The 20,773-nt window shown below is 33.8% G+C and overlaps 2 protein-coding genes across 3 annotated transcripts; both read left to right on the top strand.

Annotated features, from left to right (window-relative positions):
• The first annotated feature begins 6,116 nt into the window (after positions 1-6,116).
• LOC133307561 (polyadenylate-binding protein 2-like) lies at positions 6,117-10,529 on the top strand. Its single transcript, XM_061508088.1, has 9 exons — positions 6,117-6,599; positions 6,721-6,839; positions 7,114-7,770; positions 7,872-7,949; positions 8,039-8,128; positions 8,851-8,988; positions 9,366-9,542; positions 9,636-9,836; positions 9,953-10,529. Exons 1-9 carry the CDS (start codon positions 6,347-6,349, stop codon positions 10,193-10,195), a joined length of 1,956 nt encoding a protein of 651 aa, XP_061364072.1. The 5' UTR covers positions 6,117-6,346; the 3' UTR covers positions 10,196-10,529.
• A 5,437-nt stretch (positions 10,530-15,966) lies between these two features.
• On the top strand, positions 15,967-18,664 carry LOC133307571 (NAC domain-containing protein 72-like). 2 transcript variants are annotated; one of them, XR_009751046.1, is made up of 4 exons: positions 15,967-16,503; positions 16,634-16,930; positions 17,875-18,194; positions 18,281-18,664. XR_009751046.1 is itself a non-coding variant. In XM_061508098.1 (3 exons), exons 1-3 carry the CDS (start codon positions 16,021-16,023, stop codon positions 17,989-17,991), a joined length of 897 nt encoding a protein of 298 aa, XP_061364082.1. In that variant the 5' UTR covers positions 15,967-16,020; the 3' UTR covers positions 17,992-18,664. The 2 variants fall into 2 exon arrangements, 1 of the variants encoding a protein (XP_061364082.1); XM_061508098.1 differs by having other exon boundaries at positions 17,875-18,664.
• Positions 18,665-20,773: the final 2,109 nt, after the last annotated feature.

Genomic DNA, 20,773 nt, shown 5'->3' on the forward strand with positions numbered 1-20,773 from the left:
ATGAATCATTATGGGAAATTAGAACATATTTCTCATTTATGCTATTATAGAATGAATTCTCATGTGAGAAATTTTTTTATCAATATTTATCGTAATTCACATGGACCCAAGAAGAAATGGGTACCAAAAAGTCCTCTTTTGTTTCCAACATGCAGAAAATTATTCATAAGGTTGGACAAAGTGATCAAGAGAAGAAGAAATCTGCACAGAGAATGCCTTCTAAGCCCATTGTAGAGTTGTGTCATAAGTAGCCTGTGGAGGCAGTGATCAAGCTCACTAATGCCAGCTATCCTCCTTAAGGAGGATAAGAAGTCTTCTTTCCCTTTTCTATGCATTTTTAATTGTTAATAAGTGGATTTTCCCTTCTTTCTGATAATTGTTGAGTTGTGCATAATGTGAACTTGGACATGTTACTTTTGATGGATCATTCTAGTTAGGCTAAGTTCTTGACTCTTAGATTATCTGACTTGGTAGTTGAATTTATGATGTTGATATCGTGATTTGGTATTAACCCTTGTGAGATTTTTGACCTATGTGAATGAAATTCATTTTTTGTCATTCTCTCTTTATTTTTTGTGTGTTTCTGCTCATGATTTTTGTTCTCTAGAACTTGCTCCTTTTCTTTTTGAAACTACATTTTCCATTCGTATACATAAATATGATAGAAGTCTTTTTTCTTTTATTTTCTCACTTTGGCCATATAGCCATCCCTTGCATATATTTCCCTTGGTTAGCCTATTTGTTCCTTTTTATATCATTTTTGTCTTAACCACATTACAAGCCTAATTGTAAAACCATTTGATCCTGCACCTTGAAAATATATTAAGCATTGGTTTTACCTTAGTGTGGTGGTTGCCCGAGACATTCAATTCTTTAAGTGTGGGGGGTATTTTATTTGGCATTGCATTGGTCTAGTCATTGTGTTTGCGTAAATAGCTAATTGTGGAATTATTATTACATAAAAAATGCTAGAAAATAGAAAAAGAAGAGAAAAATTATAAATAAAAGAGAGGAGAAAGAAAGAAAATCGAAAAAGAGAAATAAAAGGAAAAACAAAAAGAAAATGTCTATTTTAGTGACCTTTTCTTCTTGACTAATCTTTTTTTTTCTTTTTTTCAATTTTCTTTTTCTTTTTTAGTTCTTGACTAGTGCTCTTTTAAATTTCTTGGGTGCTTAGTCTCTCATTTCCATACTTATCCATACCTTCTCCCTAGACCTAATACAACCTTGAATAAAAAGTTTTGTTGATTTGTGCATGCATATGTTATGAATAGTGGAGAAGTATAAGTCGAGCAAGAACACTTTTTTGAAAGGGATTTGAGTGATACATTGATTTACCCTATACACTTGAGAGATTGATTGAGAGCATATTGTGAGCATCTTGCGTGACTAACATTATTAAATGAGACTACCATGCTTTGTAATTTGAGATGAAGGGATTTCTATCTTGATTGGTTGATCTTTTGAAGCTTTGTGATCCTTGGTCAGTTTTTGTATTCTTGGCAATTGTTAGAAAGTATTGGTTTATCTTTTAGTCTTTGCTTTTATTTTGTCATTTCCTTTGTTTTATTTCAAGTTTTAATTTTGCTTATGAATGTAAAAAGATAAGTGTGGGGATTTGATAATTGATATTTATTACATTTATTTGTTACTCTTCATGGATAATTTAGGATTGTTTAGCGTGTAAATAATCATATTTTGGGCTGAATTTGATATTGGTTTTTTTTTTTTTTTTTTGTAAATTTGATATTGGGTTTTTAATAGAGATTATTCATTTTTGGCATTAAAATTCCAGATTTACATTGTTGTAGTACTTTAAGTGTAACTTTTGTTCTAGGTATCCGATTAATCCTATTCTACGATATACGGACACGGGACACGACACGACATGCCGACACGTTAATTTTAAAAAATGTCATATTTTGACACGTTGGGACACGTTTTGATATTAAATAAAATTTTTAATATATATAATATAATTTATATTTAATACATATAAGAGTCCATTATAAGCCATATAACCAATTAAATATTTAAATTTCATAACATAAATATAAACATAAATAATTTTTTCTACTTTGTTAACTTTTTATGTCAAATTTCATAACAGAAAAAAATTAATTTATAAATTATTTCTTTTATATTTAATTAAAAAAATAAAATTAAGATTTAAAAAAAAAAAAAAAATGTGTCTGAGCGTGTCCGAGCGTTGACCGCGTGTCCGAAATAGTTGACTGCGTGTCAGAAAAACGTGTCGGAACGTGTCCGAGAGTTGACAGCGTGTCCCCAAATGTTGACTGCGTGTCCGAGCGTGTCCGTGTCGGACACGTGTCCGACACGTAAATTTTCAACAAAACAATGTGTTCGTGCTATTGAGATCCTATTCTTATCCTATTTTGCAGATAACTCAGAGAGATAAAAATGGTATGAAGACATGAAAGCCAAACTTGGATAAGAAAATGGTCAAAGTTGGAGCCGAAGTCAGACACGAGATGTTAGAGTTTTGGTTAATTAATTGTGCTTACGTTCATAATTGGGAACCCAATGTCTATAAGGCCCAAAGTCATTGTTTCTGTTTTGTTTTGTTTTATTTTGGATTAGGATTTATACAGCCTGAAGCCCAGTTTGTTAGGGGTTAAAAGGAGAGATTAGGAAACCTTGTTTTCAGTTTTCGTTTCAATTTTACGTTTTACAGTTTGGAGAATAATAAAGTTTTGTGCTCTCTCTCTTATGTTCTTTATTTTATTTTACATTTTCTACTTAGCCTTGTTAGTCTAAACGTTCTTAAATTAACCCAATGATTGAGGACTCCATGGTTGAATCTTAAGGACTTGTGCCTCTTTTTGCATTGAATTCATTTTTCTTCCCCTTTAACTCGGATTGGACATCACATTATCGTGGGTGTTGAATCCGAGATCTGCGATTGCACTATAGGGAAGAGATGAAATGTTAGATTTAATGTTTAGGTTGATTAACCCAATGATCTTAAGTTGAACGGGTTGATACTCCATGATTGCACGAGTAGACATGCCATATTCGATTAAGTGCTAGGCGATCGTCTAGAGAGGGTTCCTAAACAAATGCAGGGATTCCAATTCGTTAGGATCAACCACGAATTTGATAATTACTTTTCCAATGATGGATATTTTAGGAATCCTAATTCTTCGGTTGGTTGTTTTTAAATTAATATTTTCATTTTTAAATCTTGTTTTTACTTTTCGTTTCCAATCACATTGAAAATCTCCTTTTTTCTGCTTTAATTGAGCGATTTAGTCCCCTTGCAAATTCCTTGAAAGAGACGATTTAGGTTGTTCTTTATATTACAAATCGTTATTTTTATAAACCTCATTAATTTGAGTGAGCTTGACGGCTCACGTCATCTAGTCATGCCTTTCGTCAACAGATCTATAAAATTTTCTCTTGACTTCTCTTCTGATTGTGTCCTGGCTATCATAGTGGATGCACACAATAGGCACTAGTTTTGGCCAACTCGAAATATCCCAAAGAAAATCACGAAGTTATTTAGCTTCTTCATTGGCTTTATTCAAAGCAATAAATTATGCTTCTATAGTTGATCTACTGATACACATTTTCTTGGATGATTTCCAAGAAACTAAACTCTCACCAAGTGTGAACACATATCCACTTGTGAATTTAGTATCATTCGAGTCAGTTATCTAATTTGCATCATTGTATCCTTCCAATACTGCATGATATTTCATGTAATGCAAAGCATAATTCTCAGAATGCTTCGAGTAACCCAGAACCCTTATTATTGCATTCCAACGATACTCATTTGGGTTGCTTATACAACGACTTAACATACTTACAACATGTATTATGTCTGGTTTAGTGCAGTTCATGAGATACATCAAATTGCTAAGTATACAAGCATACTCCTGTCTAAAAAAAGTATACCAGTATTTTTAGCCAAATGCAAATTGACATATATTGAAGTCCTTTGAATTTCTCAAGAATCTTTATGATATAATGTGACTAATTAATATAATGCTAACCCTTCAAATATTTTATGGATTTTAATCCCTACAATCACATATGTGATACCCATTTATTTTAGTCAAATTTATTGTTAATCATTTGTTTGGTAGCTTTTACCATATTTATATCGCTATCCATAATCAACACATCGTTTACATAAAGACACACAATGACATATCCCTTATAGTGGTTCTTCACATAAACACATTTATGGCATTCATTAATGCTAAAAACCTTCGATATCATGACTTGATCGAATTTAGCATGTTTTGGATCTTGTTTAGATTTCATCAAACAATATACTTTCCTTTCTTGTCCTTGAACAACAAACCCTTCATGTCGTTCTATATAAATCTTTGATTCTTCTTCTATAAACCGGTCTTGTTTATCCATGTCATGTAAAGACATGGGCCACTGAGAGCTCATACCATATATTTAGTAATATTATTATTGTTTTCATTTTAAATATGGTTATATTTATTTAATTAGGTTGTAGATTATCTAAAAATTGCTTCAATGTTTTTTTGTTAGAAAACTTGTCAAACTTTATTCTTAGTCTTTTTATTTCTGAAAAAATGAAGTTTAATTTATGATTAAAAAACTCTAAATAATTTTTACCCAAAAAAAATCCAAATAATCAAAAACATATATCATATATAAAATAAGAAAAATACTTTTATTATTCTCAAAGGAAACACATATTTTGTTTTTTTAGTTATATTGTAAAGAGGAGCATTATTCATACAACTTCTTTTCGTTTACCATTGATTTCCGTCAATTCAATGATTCTGATTTATTAGATTATATTTATTAATTAATTATTAATTCTAATAAATTATGATTGTTGGATTGACAAAAATCAATATAAAAAAATAAGTTGTAAGAAGTTATGAAATTTTTAAGTTATAAAAATAATGCTCCTATATTGTAAATAAGATATATTCATTGACGACTCATCAACGGATTTGTCACCCCATTCATAAAGCATACAAAGAGTTAAAATTGGCACGGGAATTCTATTGCGAAATGTAGCATTTGGAAAAATAAAAAATATAAAAATGATTTGTTAGAGTAAGTGATTTTTTTTATACTATTTCATCAAATTCGTTGAAAGATTTTGTTAATTGATGTGCATAAACTTAATTCATGATAAAAATAATATAAAAAGTGAGAATAAAAGCTTAAATACGTTTGAGTTTGTTTGCCGACTAACAATGAAAATTTAAAGATAAGATTGTATATTTGAGTAAAACTTTTAAAGATTTCTTCTAATATAATTTTTCAATTTTAAGATCATAAACTTATACAGTAAAATGAACTTTCAATTCAATCTAAAAATAAAATGATAAAATATTCAATATTTATTTAATTTAAATGAAACGGAAAATTAATTTCGAATATATTTATCGTCCATATTAATTTGATGATGAAAAACATATTTTTATGTCTCTTAATGTACAAATTATATTAAAATAATAATAAAAAATCTGTTTGTTTATTTTGTATACTCATATCATAACTGTTAATCTGCGATATACTCTCACAAACACCGTAAGAACAGAAGAAAGCCCATCAACAATTTGGGGGCCCATTTTGAATTGAAATTAAACAAGTATTGTTATAAAAAGTCAACATTTAATGACTTTTTAAAAAAAAGTCAACATTTTAAAAATAAATAAAAATTAAAAATAACAAGGGAGAGGTTATAGTTACTACTTTTTTTTTTTACTACCAAATTTTAAATGTTGATTTCTGTCAATCTAACAGTTATAATTTATTAGAATTAATAATTAATTAATAAACATGACCCAATAAATTATAACCGTTAGATTGAAGGAAATCAACGATTAAGATTTGGTAATAACAAGTAGTAAAAAAAAAAAATACTAAGTATAACCTTTTAAAAAAACAATTATATATTAAAAAAAACAACAACAACAACTCTATTGTTATGGGGAAATTAACTGTTAACCCTGGTTCCTTTACTGGGCCCAGTAAATTTAAACAATCGAATGACGTGGGCCACAGCCCATATGGATATTTGACCTTTAAACTAGGGTTTCGCAATCCCACCTATATAAGCCTCACCCTTACGTATGCAACGGTGCGGTGCAGCCCCCTCTGCCCTCCGTACCCAAACCGAAAATCTGAAAAAAACAAAAAATCAAAAAACAAAATTTTTTCAGTTCCGCCGTCGCTCTTACCTACTCCGCCACTTCCATTCGGATCTCCGGCGAGTCTATCCCTAGTTTATTCACACGCGCACAGAAGCAAAATCCGAAAACAAAAAAAATCTCCGAGTTACCTTTGTGAGAAGTGGTTAGGTTTTGGTTTATCAGAGGCGGTGATGGCGCAGATTCAGGTGCAGCACCAGAGTCCCGTGTCGGCTCCTCAAAACGGCGTCGCTCCTGCTCCGAACGCGAACCAGTTCGTGACGACGTCGTTGTACGTCGGCGATCTTGATCAGAATGTGAACGAGTCGCAACTCTACGATCTGTTCGACCAGGTCGGTCAAGTCATGACGGTTCGTGTTTGCAGGGACTTGAGCACGCGTCGATCCCTCGGTTACGGTTATGTTAATTACAGTAACGCTCAGGATGGTTAGTCTTTTTTCTCTTTCTCTCTTTTCGTGTTTCTTTACTAAACCTCCATGCATGCATTTTCTGGTGAAGATTTTGGTTAATTGGTTAGTTCTAACTTGTTTCTATGTTGTGTCTTCAGCGTCAAGAGCACTGGATGTGCTAAATTTCACTCCACTGAACAACAAGCCTATTAGGGTCATGTATTCTCATCGAGATCCTAGTATTCGGAAGAGTGGTACTGCTAATATTTTTATCAAGGTGCCCATCCTTATCTCTCACGTTTAAAAATAGATTAAATAAGCAATTTAATTAATGTAACTATAGTTTTCGAAGAACCAAATTTTTATAAATTCAAGGACTTGTAGATAGTAAGTAAACTCAGGGATTAAAATGATGGAGAATAATTCCGATGACTAAGTTGCCTGTTTACTCAATTTTTGTGGGTTATGTTTGGGAAATAAGGTCTTTGTTGTTTGTTATTTCAATTGACTTGTTAAATCTCATAAATTTTCTAATGATGTTGGTGGTGCAGAATTTGGATAAGGCAATTGATCACAAAGCTTTACATGAAACTTTTTCTTCTTTTGGACATATTCTTTCTTGCAAAATAGCAACTGATGGCTCTAGCCAGTCGAAAGGATATGGTTTTGTTCAATTTGACAATGAAGAATCTGCACAGAATGCCATTGACAAGTTAAATGGCATGCTGATCAATGATAAACAAGTCTACGTAGGTCCTTTCCTACGAAAGCAAGATAGAGATAATGCTCTCAGTAAGACAAAATTCAACAATGTCTATGTGAAAAACCTATCGGATTCATTGACCGATGAGGACTTGAAGAAATTTTTTGGAGAATATGGGTCCATTACTAGTGCTGTAGTAATGCGAGATGGAGATGGTAAATCAAAGTGCTTTGGATTTGTTAATTTTGAAAATCCAGATGATGCTGCTAAAGCTGTTGAGGCACTTAACGGAAAGAAGTTTGATGACAAGGAGTGGTATGTTGGAAAAGCCCAGAAAAAATCTGAACGTGAGCTTGAACTGAAAGGACGATTTGAACAGACTGTAAAAGAAGCTGTTGATAAATATCAAGGTGTTAACCTGTATCTGAAGAACTTGGATGATAACATCAGTGATGAAAAACTTAAAGAAATGTTCTCCGACTTTGGTACAATAACTTCATGCAAGGTGTGCGAATATGATATTTTTGCTGGTATCTGTAATAGTCAAATCTTCATTTTCTTGGAATCTAAAACTGAGTACTGCATTTCTTTTCATCTATTCAACAGATTATGCGAGACCCACATGGAATCAGTAGAGGCTCAGGATTTGTTGCCTTTTCAACTTCTGAGGAAGCATCTCGAGCTGTAAGCAAAAAACTGTTTGTGGCTATTATATCATTATTTGTTTAACGAGGAACTATATTGTTCTTAAGTATATCTTTTGGTACTTGTAGCTCGGAGAGATGAATGGTAAAATGATTGCTGGCAAACCTCTGTATGTTGCACTTGCACAGAGAAAAGAAGAGAGAAGAGCAAGGTTACAGGTAATACTGTTGTAACAGTGGGTCAGCAGTTTCTTTAATGTTGTTCTATTCTTTCTATTTCAGCAGCCTCACTTTAACTGTTTTTAGATTGAGTTTATTTTGTTTTGTAATGTACTAGCTTGATTGAGAATAAACACACCTCTGATGTACAACTTGGAAAAACAAATAAAAAAAAAAGCTTATTATCTCTGGAGATATGTATATGTATCTGATTTATAAATAATTTTTGCATGTATCCTTTGAAGCTGTGTTCTGATTTTTATTAAATATCATAATTTTGTGGAATAAGCAAATCTATGGTCTGTATTTTCTTAAAGTTCGAAATATGTAAAAGGTCGAGATGGTCCTACAAAGTGTAGAGGTAGACTGAAGAAAATCTTAGGAGGAACCGTAGAAAGTGATCAAGTGGATTTAGTGAAAAAATGTTATATGGCACAATGGTGTCATTTGATTTATGTAGCCAACCATACCCTCATAGTGGGGATATAATCTGAAGGCTTGGTGGTTGTTAAATGATTTCATAATATGTAAAATTTTCCTCGATCTATTCAGTGCCACATCATTTTAACTCTTTCCTTCTTACAGTTATATGTTCTAGTGTGATGATTGGCGGAGTTATTGTAGGCTGGGAAATAATAAATGTAAATGAAAAGGGGTCTTAACTTATTCTTGCATTTATGTGCAGTTGTTAATTTCTCACCATAATTACTGATTTCACGCAGGCCCAATTTTCACAAATGAGGCCCGTTGCAATTGCGCCTTCTGTTGCACCCCGTATGCCACTCTACCCTCCCGGTGCTCCCGGTATGGGACAACAATTTTTGTATGGGCAAGGACCTCCAGCCATGATTCCTCCTCAAGTAATTACTAACAAATTATTTGCATATTCAACTTTTATTTTTTGTGATATCATGCATTAGAAAATGTGTTTTATATATAAAGAGGAAAAATGTCATGGTCAATTTTTACTCCATCTTGTCAATTATTCATATTTCAGTTGGGTCTTAACCTTGTTGTGCTTTTAAGGCCTACATGTTGATATGATGCTTCAGCAAAGTTGTAATCAGTTTGTATTCTATTTTATTCCTGCTGCATCTGTTAAATGTGTGCATTGTGCTGGTATTCGTAACAATCTTCATCGCTTGGACATTATATTTTCACATTTTAGGCTTGCTTGTTCATTTAATCAATTTAGATTCAGAAAAAATATTAATCATCACTGCCATAATAAATACAGGCTGGATTTGGTTACCAGCAGCAACTTGTTCCTGGGATGAGACCTGGTGGTGCTCCAATGCAAAGCTTCTTTGTTCCAATGGTTCAGCAGGGCCAACAAGGCCAACGTCCAGGTGGACGTCGAGGAGCAGGTCCTTTACAACAACCCCAGCAACCTATGCCATTGATGCAGCAGCAGGTATGCTCATGCACAACATCTCTGATATTTTTTTTTTCTCATCTTTGCTGTTCTGTATGACTTATGCTAAGATACTTTTTATTTGTTTTTCAGATGCTCCCAAGGGGACGTGTCTACCGTTACCCTCCTGTTCGCAGCATGCAAGATGTTCAACTGCCTGGAGTAGCTGGAGGAATGATGTCAGTCCCTTATGACATGGGTGGTCTGCCAATCCGGGATGCTGTGGGACAGCCAATGCCCATTCAGGCTTTGGCTACAGCCCTTGCAAATGCTCCTCTTGAGCAACAGAGGACTGTAAGTCCCGTTTCCTTCTGTTGTTTTAGCACATTTGGGTTGAGTACTCAATTGTTTTATGTGCACTATAATGGTTATGTCCTCATACTGATTCTTTGTCATGAATTGTTTGCTAGATGCTTGGAGAAGCTTTATATCCGCTAGTAGATCAGCTGGAACATGATGCAGCAGCTAAGGTTACAGGCATGCTTTTGGAGATGGACCAGCCTGAAGTATTGCATCTGATTGAGTCACCAGATGCTCTCAAGGCAAAAGTTGCTGAAGCCATGGATGTGTTGAGAAATGTTGCTCAACAGCAAGCCAACAGCCCAGCTGATCAACTAGCCTCACTCTCTCTCAATGACAATCTTGTGTCTTAGATCCTGTTAAGCCTGTTGGCAAGAATCCCCACCCCTCCCCTTTTGGCGTTTATTTCATGGTCTCTTCTCTTAGATATTTCCTTGGCGTTTATTTCATGGTCTCTTCTCTTAGATATTTATGCTGTCAGTTAGTACTAAGCTTGTTATGTGTTTTTGTGTTTCTGGCTTGCTGTAGGATTAGTAACTCTTGTTGGATTGATTAACTTGTGGATTTACTGTTTTATTTCCTTTTCGGTACTACTAGATTCTTTGTTTGATTGCTGGAGTATGTTTGACGTGGGCAAGTTTTTTATTCCTTATTAACTAAGTGCTGGTTAAAATTTTGAGTAAATCCTTATTTTTGTTCTCCAAATATTCAAGCAGTTTTTTATAAATTTAGTCTTTAATCACTTTTATGTGTAATAAATGCTTTATTTTCATTGAATGCTTTACTTTTGTTTTCTTAATCAATGTAGCAAATGTCATAATCTAATGTCTCGATCAATACCCATCATTACCTACTAGAGTTTTGAACCCGTGTACGTTGAGCACTGTTTATTCCAGTATATAAGGTATAACCATCACCTATACTCCAATTCCACAACTATATTTTCAATACATCAGAAAAATCGAACTGAATTAAATCTCATAACTATAATATTCGACAACTGCTTTTAGGGTCTTTTATGTCCAAATCAACTTCAAGTGTCTTCAGCGAAGTTGTAGATCTTTTATAAGTTTTCCGAAACATTGAAGAATATAAAATTTCATGATTTGTAGACCACGATTTGAGCAATAATTTCATGTCCAATTTAAGCTACTCTAATATCAGAGTTTAACTTTGACTTCATAAGAATTTAGGCCAGAGTCTTAACTTTCCAAAATATTAGAAAATGACAAAATCTGATGTTTGTAGCTTAAGGTATGACTGAAACTCCAAAATTGAGTCATATTCCGTGATAGTACCGATGCAATACTTTCATTTTCAATTTAAGGTCCTTTAAAGATATAATAAGGTCTCGAAATCTTCATGAAAGTTGTATGCAATCTTCTCATATTTTCAGCGAGCCAAAGAACATCCAAATCCATGGTGGAAAACTCAAGTTATAACCAAAATACTAAGACTATAGATTTCTGAGATAGACTAAGGATTTCACTATCAATTTCCGAGATAGACTATATTCATATAACAATTGAAGCGAATGGAGTAGCTAATTTCACTTGCTCTAGTGAGACTAAGAAGAGATTGTGCAATTCTTGGAAACCAGCCCTAATTGTCAAATTATTAAGGAAGAATGTGGGTCTAACATTCGTGAAGAAAATGATAGAGACAATATGGGAGCATACGGGAAAGTCCAAAGTCACTCATATCGACAATGATTTTTAAGTCGTTAAATTTGCGACAAAGAAAGATCTAAACACAGTGATCAACGCGTGACCCTTAAATTTGATAATGGGAACCACAGTTTGTGCTCTATAATTTGATATCCCAAAAATTGCGGCTTGGTTTCAACTACTTGAAATTCCAATAGGAGTGTTTTGAAAATGATTAGTGATGGATTGGCTTGGATGCCTAATCAAAATAGAAAAAAATTACCTGTGGTCATGAAAATGGTAAGTTTGAACAAATATGCGTAGGATTAGACCTGTCAAAACCCAAGATGGATGGATAAGTATCGACTGGAATGAGATGCTATGAAGGTAGAATATGAAGGCTTGTATTCCATTTGTTGTAAGTTTGGGTGTTATGGTCATAATAAGAAGACATGCATAGTGAATTGCGAGACCCGGATACCACAACAACCTGAAGGCACAAGGGGAGAAATGAGCTGTTCCCAAGGAAATAATGGCCGATAGAGACCATGGATGTTAGTTAATAAACCTCGCCAAAATAAAATGGAAACACAACAAGTGGAGGCAAGGATCAAAGATAACAAAAAATTATAGTGATAAGTCGTCATCATCATCATATATATGCAATTCCCAACATTAATAAAAGAGGTCCATGTTAGTTCTTATTCCTAAAGTGCATAAACTAGAAATGATAAGTCAATTACACCCAAATTCTGTATGTAGCACTTAATATAAATGCTTGAGCAAGATCATAGTGAACTGTTTGAAGCCTCTTATAGATAAGCTTTTTTCCGAATCAAGTTAGTTTACGGCCTAGCAGACAGATTTAGGATAACATCATAGTTGCTTAGAAGTTAACTCACTCCATGCATCATAGGCGGAGGAATACGGAGCTCTGTCGAAAATCGACAATCACATAAATCGAAAAACAAAAGAGAAAGGGAATAGAGATTTGACACAGTGATTTACCCTAGTTTATCCAATATAAGCTATGTCTAACTTGTTTGTATTATATTCACTTTACCGCCACTCGTTACAAGTCACTTGGTTTGCAAAGAAATATAAATCAGATTTAAAAGACTCTAATAGCAGCTATTCATGACCCAAGCTCAAACTACTAAGAAAAATAAAATTACAATAAGTCAGAGGCCCGTAAGAGTTACTTTTCTACTGACTTCGCCAACAAGAACCATTATCAGCATGCGAAGTATGAACTATAGCCAACAAGCTCCATGTCCCAAATTTCAGCTATCTAAGTTATCCTTCTCGGGTTATCGTTATGTATATATGTAATATACGATCTTTCCATGGAATGGATGAGAAGGACACCCAAGCTATTGGAACTAGGCAGGTAGAGACCATATGGACCCCTTGGGTGAGGGTTGGCTGAAGCTCAAGATAGACGAAGCCTACTCGCAAAATGATAGAAAGGCTGGTTGTAATGGTTTGGTTTGTGATAATTGTGTTCTAATGTTATTAGTTGAATTGTTCATAAAATTGGCAATTACTCCTTTGAAGATGCTAAGGTTTGGGTAATCATAAGGGTATGGAGTACTACTAGTTCTTAGGGGCTAAACAATTGAGTGTGGAAATTGATAACTTATCTACCATTACTCAACTCAAATATTCGACCCAAAAGATTGGTTGTGCAAATATTGGAGGTCGGACTTAACCATATATACAGGGAAGGTAATTCGTGTCACATTGGTCTACCCAATATGCCTTGTCATGGGAGGATGGATTTAGGCTCTATTGTAACACTCAGAGCCTGTTTGGATCCTCTTGTTTTTAAGCTAGAAGTTACTTATAAGCTAAAGCTAAAAAAAAAGAACTTAAAAAAAGAAGCTAAAAGCTGTTTGGAAATTACATGAAAATTTTAGCTTAAAATTTACTTAAAAGCACATATTTCAAGAAAATTATCTCTCTCTTAATCTTTATCACTCTTTATTTAAAAAAAAGCACACAATTCAAGAAAAACAGATAAGAGCTTAAAAAAAAGCTCCTCCTAGGAGCTTTTAATTTTCAGCTTTTTTCTTCATTATAGAAAAAAGAGCTTTTCATTATAAGAGTTTTTCTCAAAACCTGTTTGGCCTAACTTATGCTTATAACTAGCTTCTAGCTTAAAAAAGAGAGGATCCAAACAGGCACTCAATTTGGTTAGGACTAGGTTCTAATAACTGACTGCGGTGTCACAAATAGTTTCAGAAGTATAATTTATGTTACAATATAGGAAAAAATATTTTTCCATTTAAAGGATATAGAGTTATATCATTTTAAGTGAGAGAAAGATATGATTTAGAAATTTTTTATTTTAAATTTTAAAAAAAATTACCCACTTTTTCTCCCATGATTTTTATTGTTTGTGTCTTTCTCTAACTTAAAATGACATAATTTTATGTCATTTGAAAAGATAAACACTAAACCCTCTAATATAATTTTGGTTTTTCTTTTTTCTTCCTTTGACTCTTGCCCTCGTCATGTCTGAAGATTTTTTTTTTTAACAAATGTGTATATGAAAAAAGAAAGATAAAGTAATATTAGATATTGTAGATAAAAAAAAAATTAAAATTTCAAGTTTATTAATTAATATAAATATATATAAGCTATTTTGACTTTTTAAAGTGGTTTTTACTATTCCAAATAACTTATAAATTCAGTTATAAAATTTAACACAATTAAAAACAAGATAGATTTGTGATCAGTGTTATAAAAATTGGATCGATCCAGCCGGATCAACTCGAAAACTGGTGAACCGGTCATATAACCGGTCCGGTTTGTATATTGGACTAGCCATGTTACAGAACCGGTGTGACCCGTTGCGACCGACCAGTTTTCGTAAATATCGGTTACTCGGTCGGTTCAACCGGTGATCCGGCCCGGTCTATAAAAAAAAACTAATTTATTTTCATCAATTGATATCTTGTTTTTTAACTTTTAAACACACATGATTTAATTTCTTTTAAAATATTTGAGTGATTTGTAGCTTATTAACTTACATAGATTATGTACCTACAACATTAATATTATCTTGATTATGCAATATGTAGGGAATTTTGATTTAATTTTATAGTTAGAGATGTCGTTTACTAAACCTGAAACACTAGTATCACAAATATTATATATTTGATTGATCTTTTGTTGGACAGAGATGTATAATTTATTATTTTCATGTTAAAATATTTGAAATTAGTATTATTTTTTTACAAGTATTTAAGTATATTTATAGTTTTTAAAATATAAATTATAGATTTATATATACTTACCGGGTCATGCGGTTGAACCAGTGACCCAATAACCTAGTACCTCGACTGGGTCAATAACTGGTCCGAATTTAATAACATCGTGTGTGATTCATTATTATTATAATCAATCTCTCGGGGTAGGCTCAAGTGACAATATGAGTCTTAGAATGGATGAACTAATAGATATCTCATATCCCTTTTCTTACATGGGTTATGAGAATGTTAAAGACTTGAGTCACCAAAAGAATAATTAAGTTTATAAAAATATATACTATTACAATAATCAGACCATTTTTATAAATTCAGTTATAAAATTTAACACAATTAATAACAAGATAGATGTGTGATTCATTATTAGAATAATCAATCAATGAGGGTAGGCTCAACTGACAAGATAAGTCTTAAAACGAATGAACTAATAGATATCTCATATCCTTTTTTATACATGGACCGTGAGATTACTAAAGACATAAGTCACCGAGGAAATAATTAAGGTCATAAAATAAAATAAAAAATAATATTAGAATAATCAGACAATTTTTAAATATTTCATTTAACATTAAACTTGTATAAAAATGATCTTTAGTTTCAAAGATCATCCAATAAAATACTCTCTTCAAAAATATCTCATACTTGAATCTTGAAAGAGGAATTTTTTAATGTGCTCCAAGAGCATTAATACATTTGATGGTTCTTTACCAAAAAAGAAATTTTTTCTACTATTTATATCCTTTTCTTTCTTTTAAGTTCCCTTCAAAAAAAAAATTTCTTTCTACTTTTAAAAAAGAAGCACAAACTCTCGGCTCATAATAAATGAGCTGGTGAAAGAGCTTACTATTATTAAAATGCGCTTATGTCATAAAGGTTTGTGGAAGCTATAGACACGCACCGCGGTAAGAGAGGAAAATGGCAATATGTGATGTCTCAACCCATCGTATAATCGACACGTGTTTTGAAAAGGCTCGGCTTTGACAGTATGCTCCGCAGCCACACGCCGCACGATGGTTCCACCTGCCATCATCCACTGATCGCACACAATTAACACTTAACAGGCCCCAATATCCCAAACATTATGTTGTTGTCACACACAGCCAATTAAGACACGCCAAGTCCCTCACTCACAGTCACAGTCATCGGCGGGAGTGCGAGAAGCTTGCTGAGCACGATTCTCACAATTACAAAACCACACTCTCACACTCTCATTCTCCTCTGTTTCCTAAATCCCCAAAAAAAAAAAAAAACCCTAACCCAATGGAAGACGAAGAACCTCACTCTCACTCTCACTCTCAGTCTCAGTCTCAGCGTGCTTCGCTCCCACCCGGTTGCCGGTTCTACCCTTCGGAAGAGCTTCTCCTCCGCTACTATCTAACCAACAAGAACGCGAACCGTGATGGGGATTTCTACGGTTCTGATTTGATCACTGAACTGGACCTATACAATCACGACCCCTTCGAATTGCCCGACGCTTCCTGCTTTTCGTACGGTTATCGAGGGAGTAAGAGGCATTGGTACTGTTATACGGTTAGGGTTGTGAAGGACGCGAGGCGCGTGAGAATGAAAGTGAAGACCGGGTTCTGGCTCAGAAAAGGAAGGGTTAGGGATGTTTTCGGAAACGGTGGAAACGTTCTCTTAGGCACCAGAACCCGCTTCGTTTTCTACGTTGGCAATTCTCCAAAGAACGCTACCAGAACGGATCGAATATTGTACGAGTACGCCTTGGTTGACCATCTTCTGGTATGGAATTGGTCAACACTCACACTTGCCACTGTTCAATTTTTATTTGATTTGGCTTGATTATGAAATAATACTGAAATGTTTCTTGTGTTGTAAATGTGTTTCCTCATAGCTTTTATTGCATATGCAGGGTTCTTTTGTCCTTTGCCGTGTATTTGTTAAGGAGGCTCATCATAATAAGAATAGTCCATCAGAGATTGGTCTGAGTTGTTGTGCAGAAGAAAGTGTCTCAGCGGTGCGTCATGTTGGTGTTCAGTATGATGGATATGCCAGAGCTGATGTTGTTGAAGGTAGAGTTTGTGATGATAGCTCCGTTGACAGAAAGAATGGATGTGCTAGTGAACAAGATGATCGTCAAGTTTTGACCGAACCTGTTTCGGTTGCTCCTTTCCAATGTTCTGCAGCAGGTCCTCAGGGCTGTCAGCAGGTAAAAAATAAAAAAATAAAAAATCAACTTTGATCTTGCTCTGTCATCTTAGTGAGTGAATATATATTGTTGCTTGTTTTATATTTCTCTTTTGTTCTCGTGCTGCATCTGCATTTGACGGATTTTTGACCGATACAATGCAAAAAAACAAACATGTTACGAGTTTAATTCTTTTGACAAATTATTTACCTATCTAATTTGAATGTGACGTGCATGGGAAGTATGCCTGTTTAAGTCGCGTATTACTTTCATTTGCGATTTGTGCAAAAGTTAGCGCAATACAAGACTCACATTCTAGCAATGTGCGTTCAATGCCCCCATGCGCGTCTTGCCGAGGGTGACATGTGGTAGACGTGTTTTGGCTTTTGCACAAGTTGGGCATGGGGTGATGCGTGACTTGAACGTGCACATTCCCTATGCATATTTCACATTTGACTTAGTACCGGGAAGATTTAGATTTTGTGGTTAAAGGCTTAAAGCCAGATAGTTCCATTGCAATTATTTGGATTATTTTTTGTTTTGCATCTGTCAATTGCAAACCTCTGCATCAGCAATAATTTGAAAAGTTTAGCCAGGATTAGGGCTATCAATATTGGGAGTCAGTCAATTAAATGTTGTATTTTCTTTGCAACCACATTTTTTGAATTTGGAAAATTTTACAACTCGTTCACGTGATGGTCTTTCTTAGATTGCATGCGTTTTTTACTAGTGATATTAACTCTTCTGAATGGGGAATTACACATTTACTGGTTACTAGAAATCTTTACATGTACCAATTGAATAGTTAACATTGTCATTCCATCCAGATTGCTTAAAAACATGTCCTTTTTATTTTGTGCTTAAGCATGTTCTTCCCCGTGCACCTTTTCATTTCAATTTATGGGGCACAAGAGAAAGTATTGCTAAAGCATTAAATTCTTTTGTTTGTTTTTTATGGTATTCAGGAAAGGCTTTCTGGACTTCCTGGCGGTAGTGCATTGTTCATTGAAGCTGTAACATCTCGGCAACTTTTACTTTCCATTCTAGAGGAGGATTTCATAGAATTGAATGATCTTGCATGAATTGGTTCTGAGATATGTGAATGCTAATCCTGTTCTCAGGAGTATTTATCACCTGAAACAATTGTATTCAGATTGGGTTAATTACCCAGCTAAAGAGAAGAAAGATTTACGATATTGAGTAACCTTTTAACACACGAATGAAGAAACATACTGCCAGATGGGGTTGAGGCAAATGTCATGGAATGATCACTTCGCATGTTAAGGTAGTTACTATAGATCTTTGTACGTTACACTCTTGAGACCTACTTGGGGAAATATTCAGCAGATCTTCTTTGTTTTGGGCATGCAGATTTTTCTCCTGTGCCTAATGAAAAGGCAATTGGCTCCGGAGGAATAAAGTTAGTTAGATATTGGCGTTTGGTAATTGCAATATGCAATTTACCTAAGTATGGGTAATTTCAACTTTCTTCTTCACGCTGTCATTGTTCCCTTGACAGTATATTTCAACTTTAATAGCATTCCTGGGACTGTTGGAATTTCCCATTTGCCCCTTAGTGGTAAGGCATATTCCTTACCGTGTCTTCGTCCTTTTTCCTATCTTGTTCAAGAGGCAGATCATATAAATTCCAAATTATGGATCTCTGTAAGTGTGAAATATGATGATAACTTATGAATTACCTTAACTTTCTATGTATTACTTCTTTGGTTACGCTGACTGATTTTATTTTCTTCATGGTATTAGGTATTGTTATATTCAGTAATCTGGATTCATGCAAAAAAATATTATTTACTATGCCATATCTGGTGGGCGGTGGCTTTAGACATTTGAGTTTTTCTCGTTTAACAATGAGGCTTATGTCTTCGCGTGTGGCTGTCGCACTATTTGTATCAAATTATGTTTTTGTGATAGCTTTCATCATTTGGTTTGAATGGGGTTGGAAATTGTTTTACTTGCTCAGAGACATCTGAATTGATTTAAATTCCAATTGATTTCCATCTGCTACTGAAAAGTTCTGAAAACTATTTACCAATACATAATGTATCTATTGGAGTCATGTTTTCCGCGGTGTTAACGAGTTACGACAAAACCATAATGTCTGAAAACTGTACAGCTTGTCTCTTGTGCTTTGAAGTGTTCAGTTATTGGACTAACATTTGGAAGTATGGCACGTATTTGTTTTGTGATGTGTGCTGTATGCTTTAACTTAAAGTCGCATTGAGAGCTTTTAGAAAAGTCATGGTTCCTGAGATCCGTTTGTTCGTAAAATGCTTCCGTAAAGATGTCATAATTTTGGTAATACGTTGGACGCTTGAGATATTTTGCGGCGGCTATTCTTTCCTTTACACAAAGCGTGTAGCGTTGCGTGTAGTATTTGGCACCACCTATGTTTAAGAAATATTTTTTGTTGGCTGGCTATACTGAACCAAGAAAATATCATTGCTTGAACGGATTGATCAGCTTATTTTTGTGAATAATACCTTTGTTTAGCTTGACCCGTCATGCCAGACGAGTGAAGCGTTTTAGTATTTTACTTGTGTAGGAGAGTTGAAATGCGAGGTTGCGATGCCTTATCTTTTGTTCTACTTAAAGACCACTATGCTAAAGTTGCTCGTGGGTCCATTTCACAGTTAGGATGACGGGTTATGTTGAATTTCACCCTTCTCCCAACCTCCACTTGGTAACAAATGAGCAGTACAAGAACCCATGTTTTCTAGCACGAATTAATTTGATAGTTGCAGGAGTTTCAAGCAGCAGGAAAGGCTTATAGTTTACTTGACATCTCTAGTTATATTCAATTCAAATGCTCTTGTTGCTTGAGGAGTGACTTTAGTTGACCAAAGATATCTCAAGTTTGAGTTGTATCCTATTGTTTCTTCCAAGAAAGCCAACAAATCAGTGTGTTTGCCTCGTATTTTCAGGTACTATACCATTCCCGTAATTTAGTGTTAGCTGGCCGCCTAACTTTTTTGGGAGTTTGTCCTTATGTCATTTTGGTAATTTGGTGTTTCCTCTTTCAAACGTTGTGTAGAGATATTTATATCTTTAATATTGGAGGATTATATTTATAAACTTTTTGTTTACAAATTCTTACAAATTATACTATGTTCTTCCAGGAGAACATTATGGTTACATTATGTTCTCCTGGAAGTACATAATGTAATTTGCAAAAATTTGTAAAAAAAGTTTGTAAACGGATCATTTCCCCTTTAATATATTTTTATAGGAGAGGTTATATTTATTATTTTTTTCTTATTATCTCTTATTATTAAATCTTAATCATTGATTTTCGTCAATCTAACAGTTATAATTTATTGAGAATTAATAAATGTGATTCAATAAATTATAACCTTTAAATTGACGGAATTTAACAGTTTAAATTTAATAGTAAGAAGTAATAAGAAAAAAATGTAGTAAGTATAACTTCAATAATCTTATAGTTATCAATAATAAGCCGTGATAGTTTACAAATGGATTTAGAGCCCGTTTGGATGAGCTTTTTTTCCTTTAAAATTGCTTTTTTTAAGAAAAAAAGCACTTCTCATTCTTAGTTCGTTTGGATGTCTGCTTTTAAAAAAAACAGAAGTTACAAAAAAAGCCAAAAACTTACTTTTTCCAGAAGCTAAAAATTTTAACTTCCAAGAAAAGCAGAAGTCAAAAGCCAAATATTTGTTTTCAAAAACTAAATATTTTTATAAAAATATAAATAGCTTTAACTTTTATAAAAAATACTTCTAAAATAAGGAAGAGATAAAAATTACTTTTTTTATAAACCCAAACAAACGGGCTCTTAAGGTGGCGTTCAAACTATGCCCGATTACTGACTGACCGCAAGAAAAAAAC

The sequence above is a fragment of the Gastrolobium bilobum genome, unplaced genomic scaffold (assembly GCF_033153095.1).
Source record: "Gastrolobium bilobum isolate Gb01-03AN ecotype WA unplaced genomic scaffold, APGP_CSIRO_Gbil_v1 utg2219, whole genome shotgun sequence".
Classification (NCBI taxonomy): domain Eukaryota; kingdom Viridiplantae; phylum Streptophyta; class Magnoliopsida; order Fabales; family Fabaceae; genus Gastrolobium; species Gastrolobium bilobum.

Excerpts from the sequence above, each read along its gene's own strand:
- LOC133307561 (XM_061508088.1), top strand. The coding sequence starts at position 6,347 with ATGGCGCAGATTCAGGTGCAGCACCAGAGTCCCGTGTCGGCTCCTCAA. Across the intron at positions 8,129-8,850 it reads AGAGAAGAGCAAGGTTACAG|GCCCAATTTTCACAAATGAG; the intron begins GTAATACTGTTG and ends GATTTCACGCAG. Across the intron at positions 9,837-9,952 it reads CTCTTGAGCAACAGAGGACT|ATGCTTGGAGAAGCTTTATA; the intron begins GTAAGTCCCGTT and ends ATTGTTTGCTAG.
- LOC133307571 (XM_061508098.1), top strand. The coding sequence starts at position 16,021 with ATGGAAGACGAAGAACCTCACTCTCACTCTCACTCTCAGTCTCAGTCT. Across the intron at positions 16,504-16,633 it reads CCTTGGTTGACCATCTTCTG|GGTTCTTTTGTCCTTTGCCG; the intron begins GTATGGAATTGG and ends TTGCATATGCAG. Across the intron at positions 16,931-17,874 it reads GTCCTCAGGGCTGTCAGCAG|GAAAGGCTTTCTGGACTTCC; the intron begins GTAAAAAATAAA and ends TATGGTATTCAG.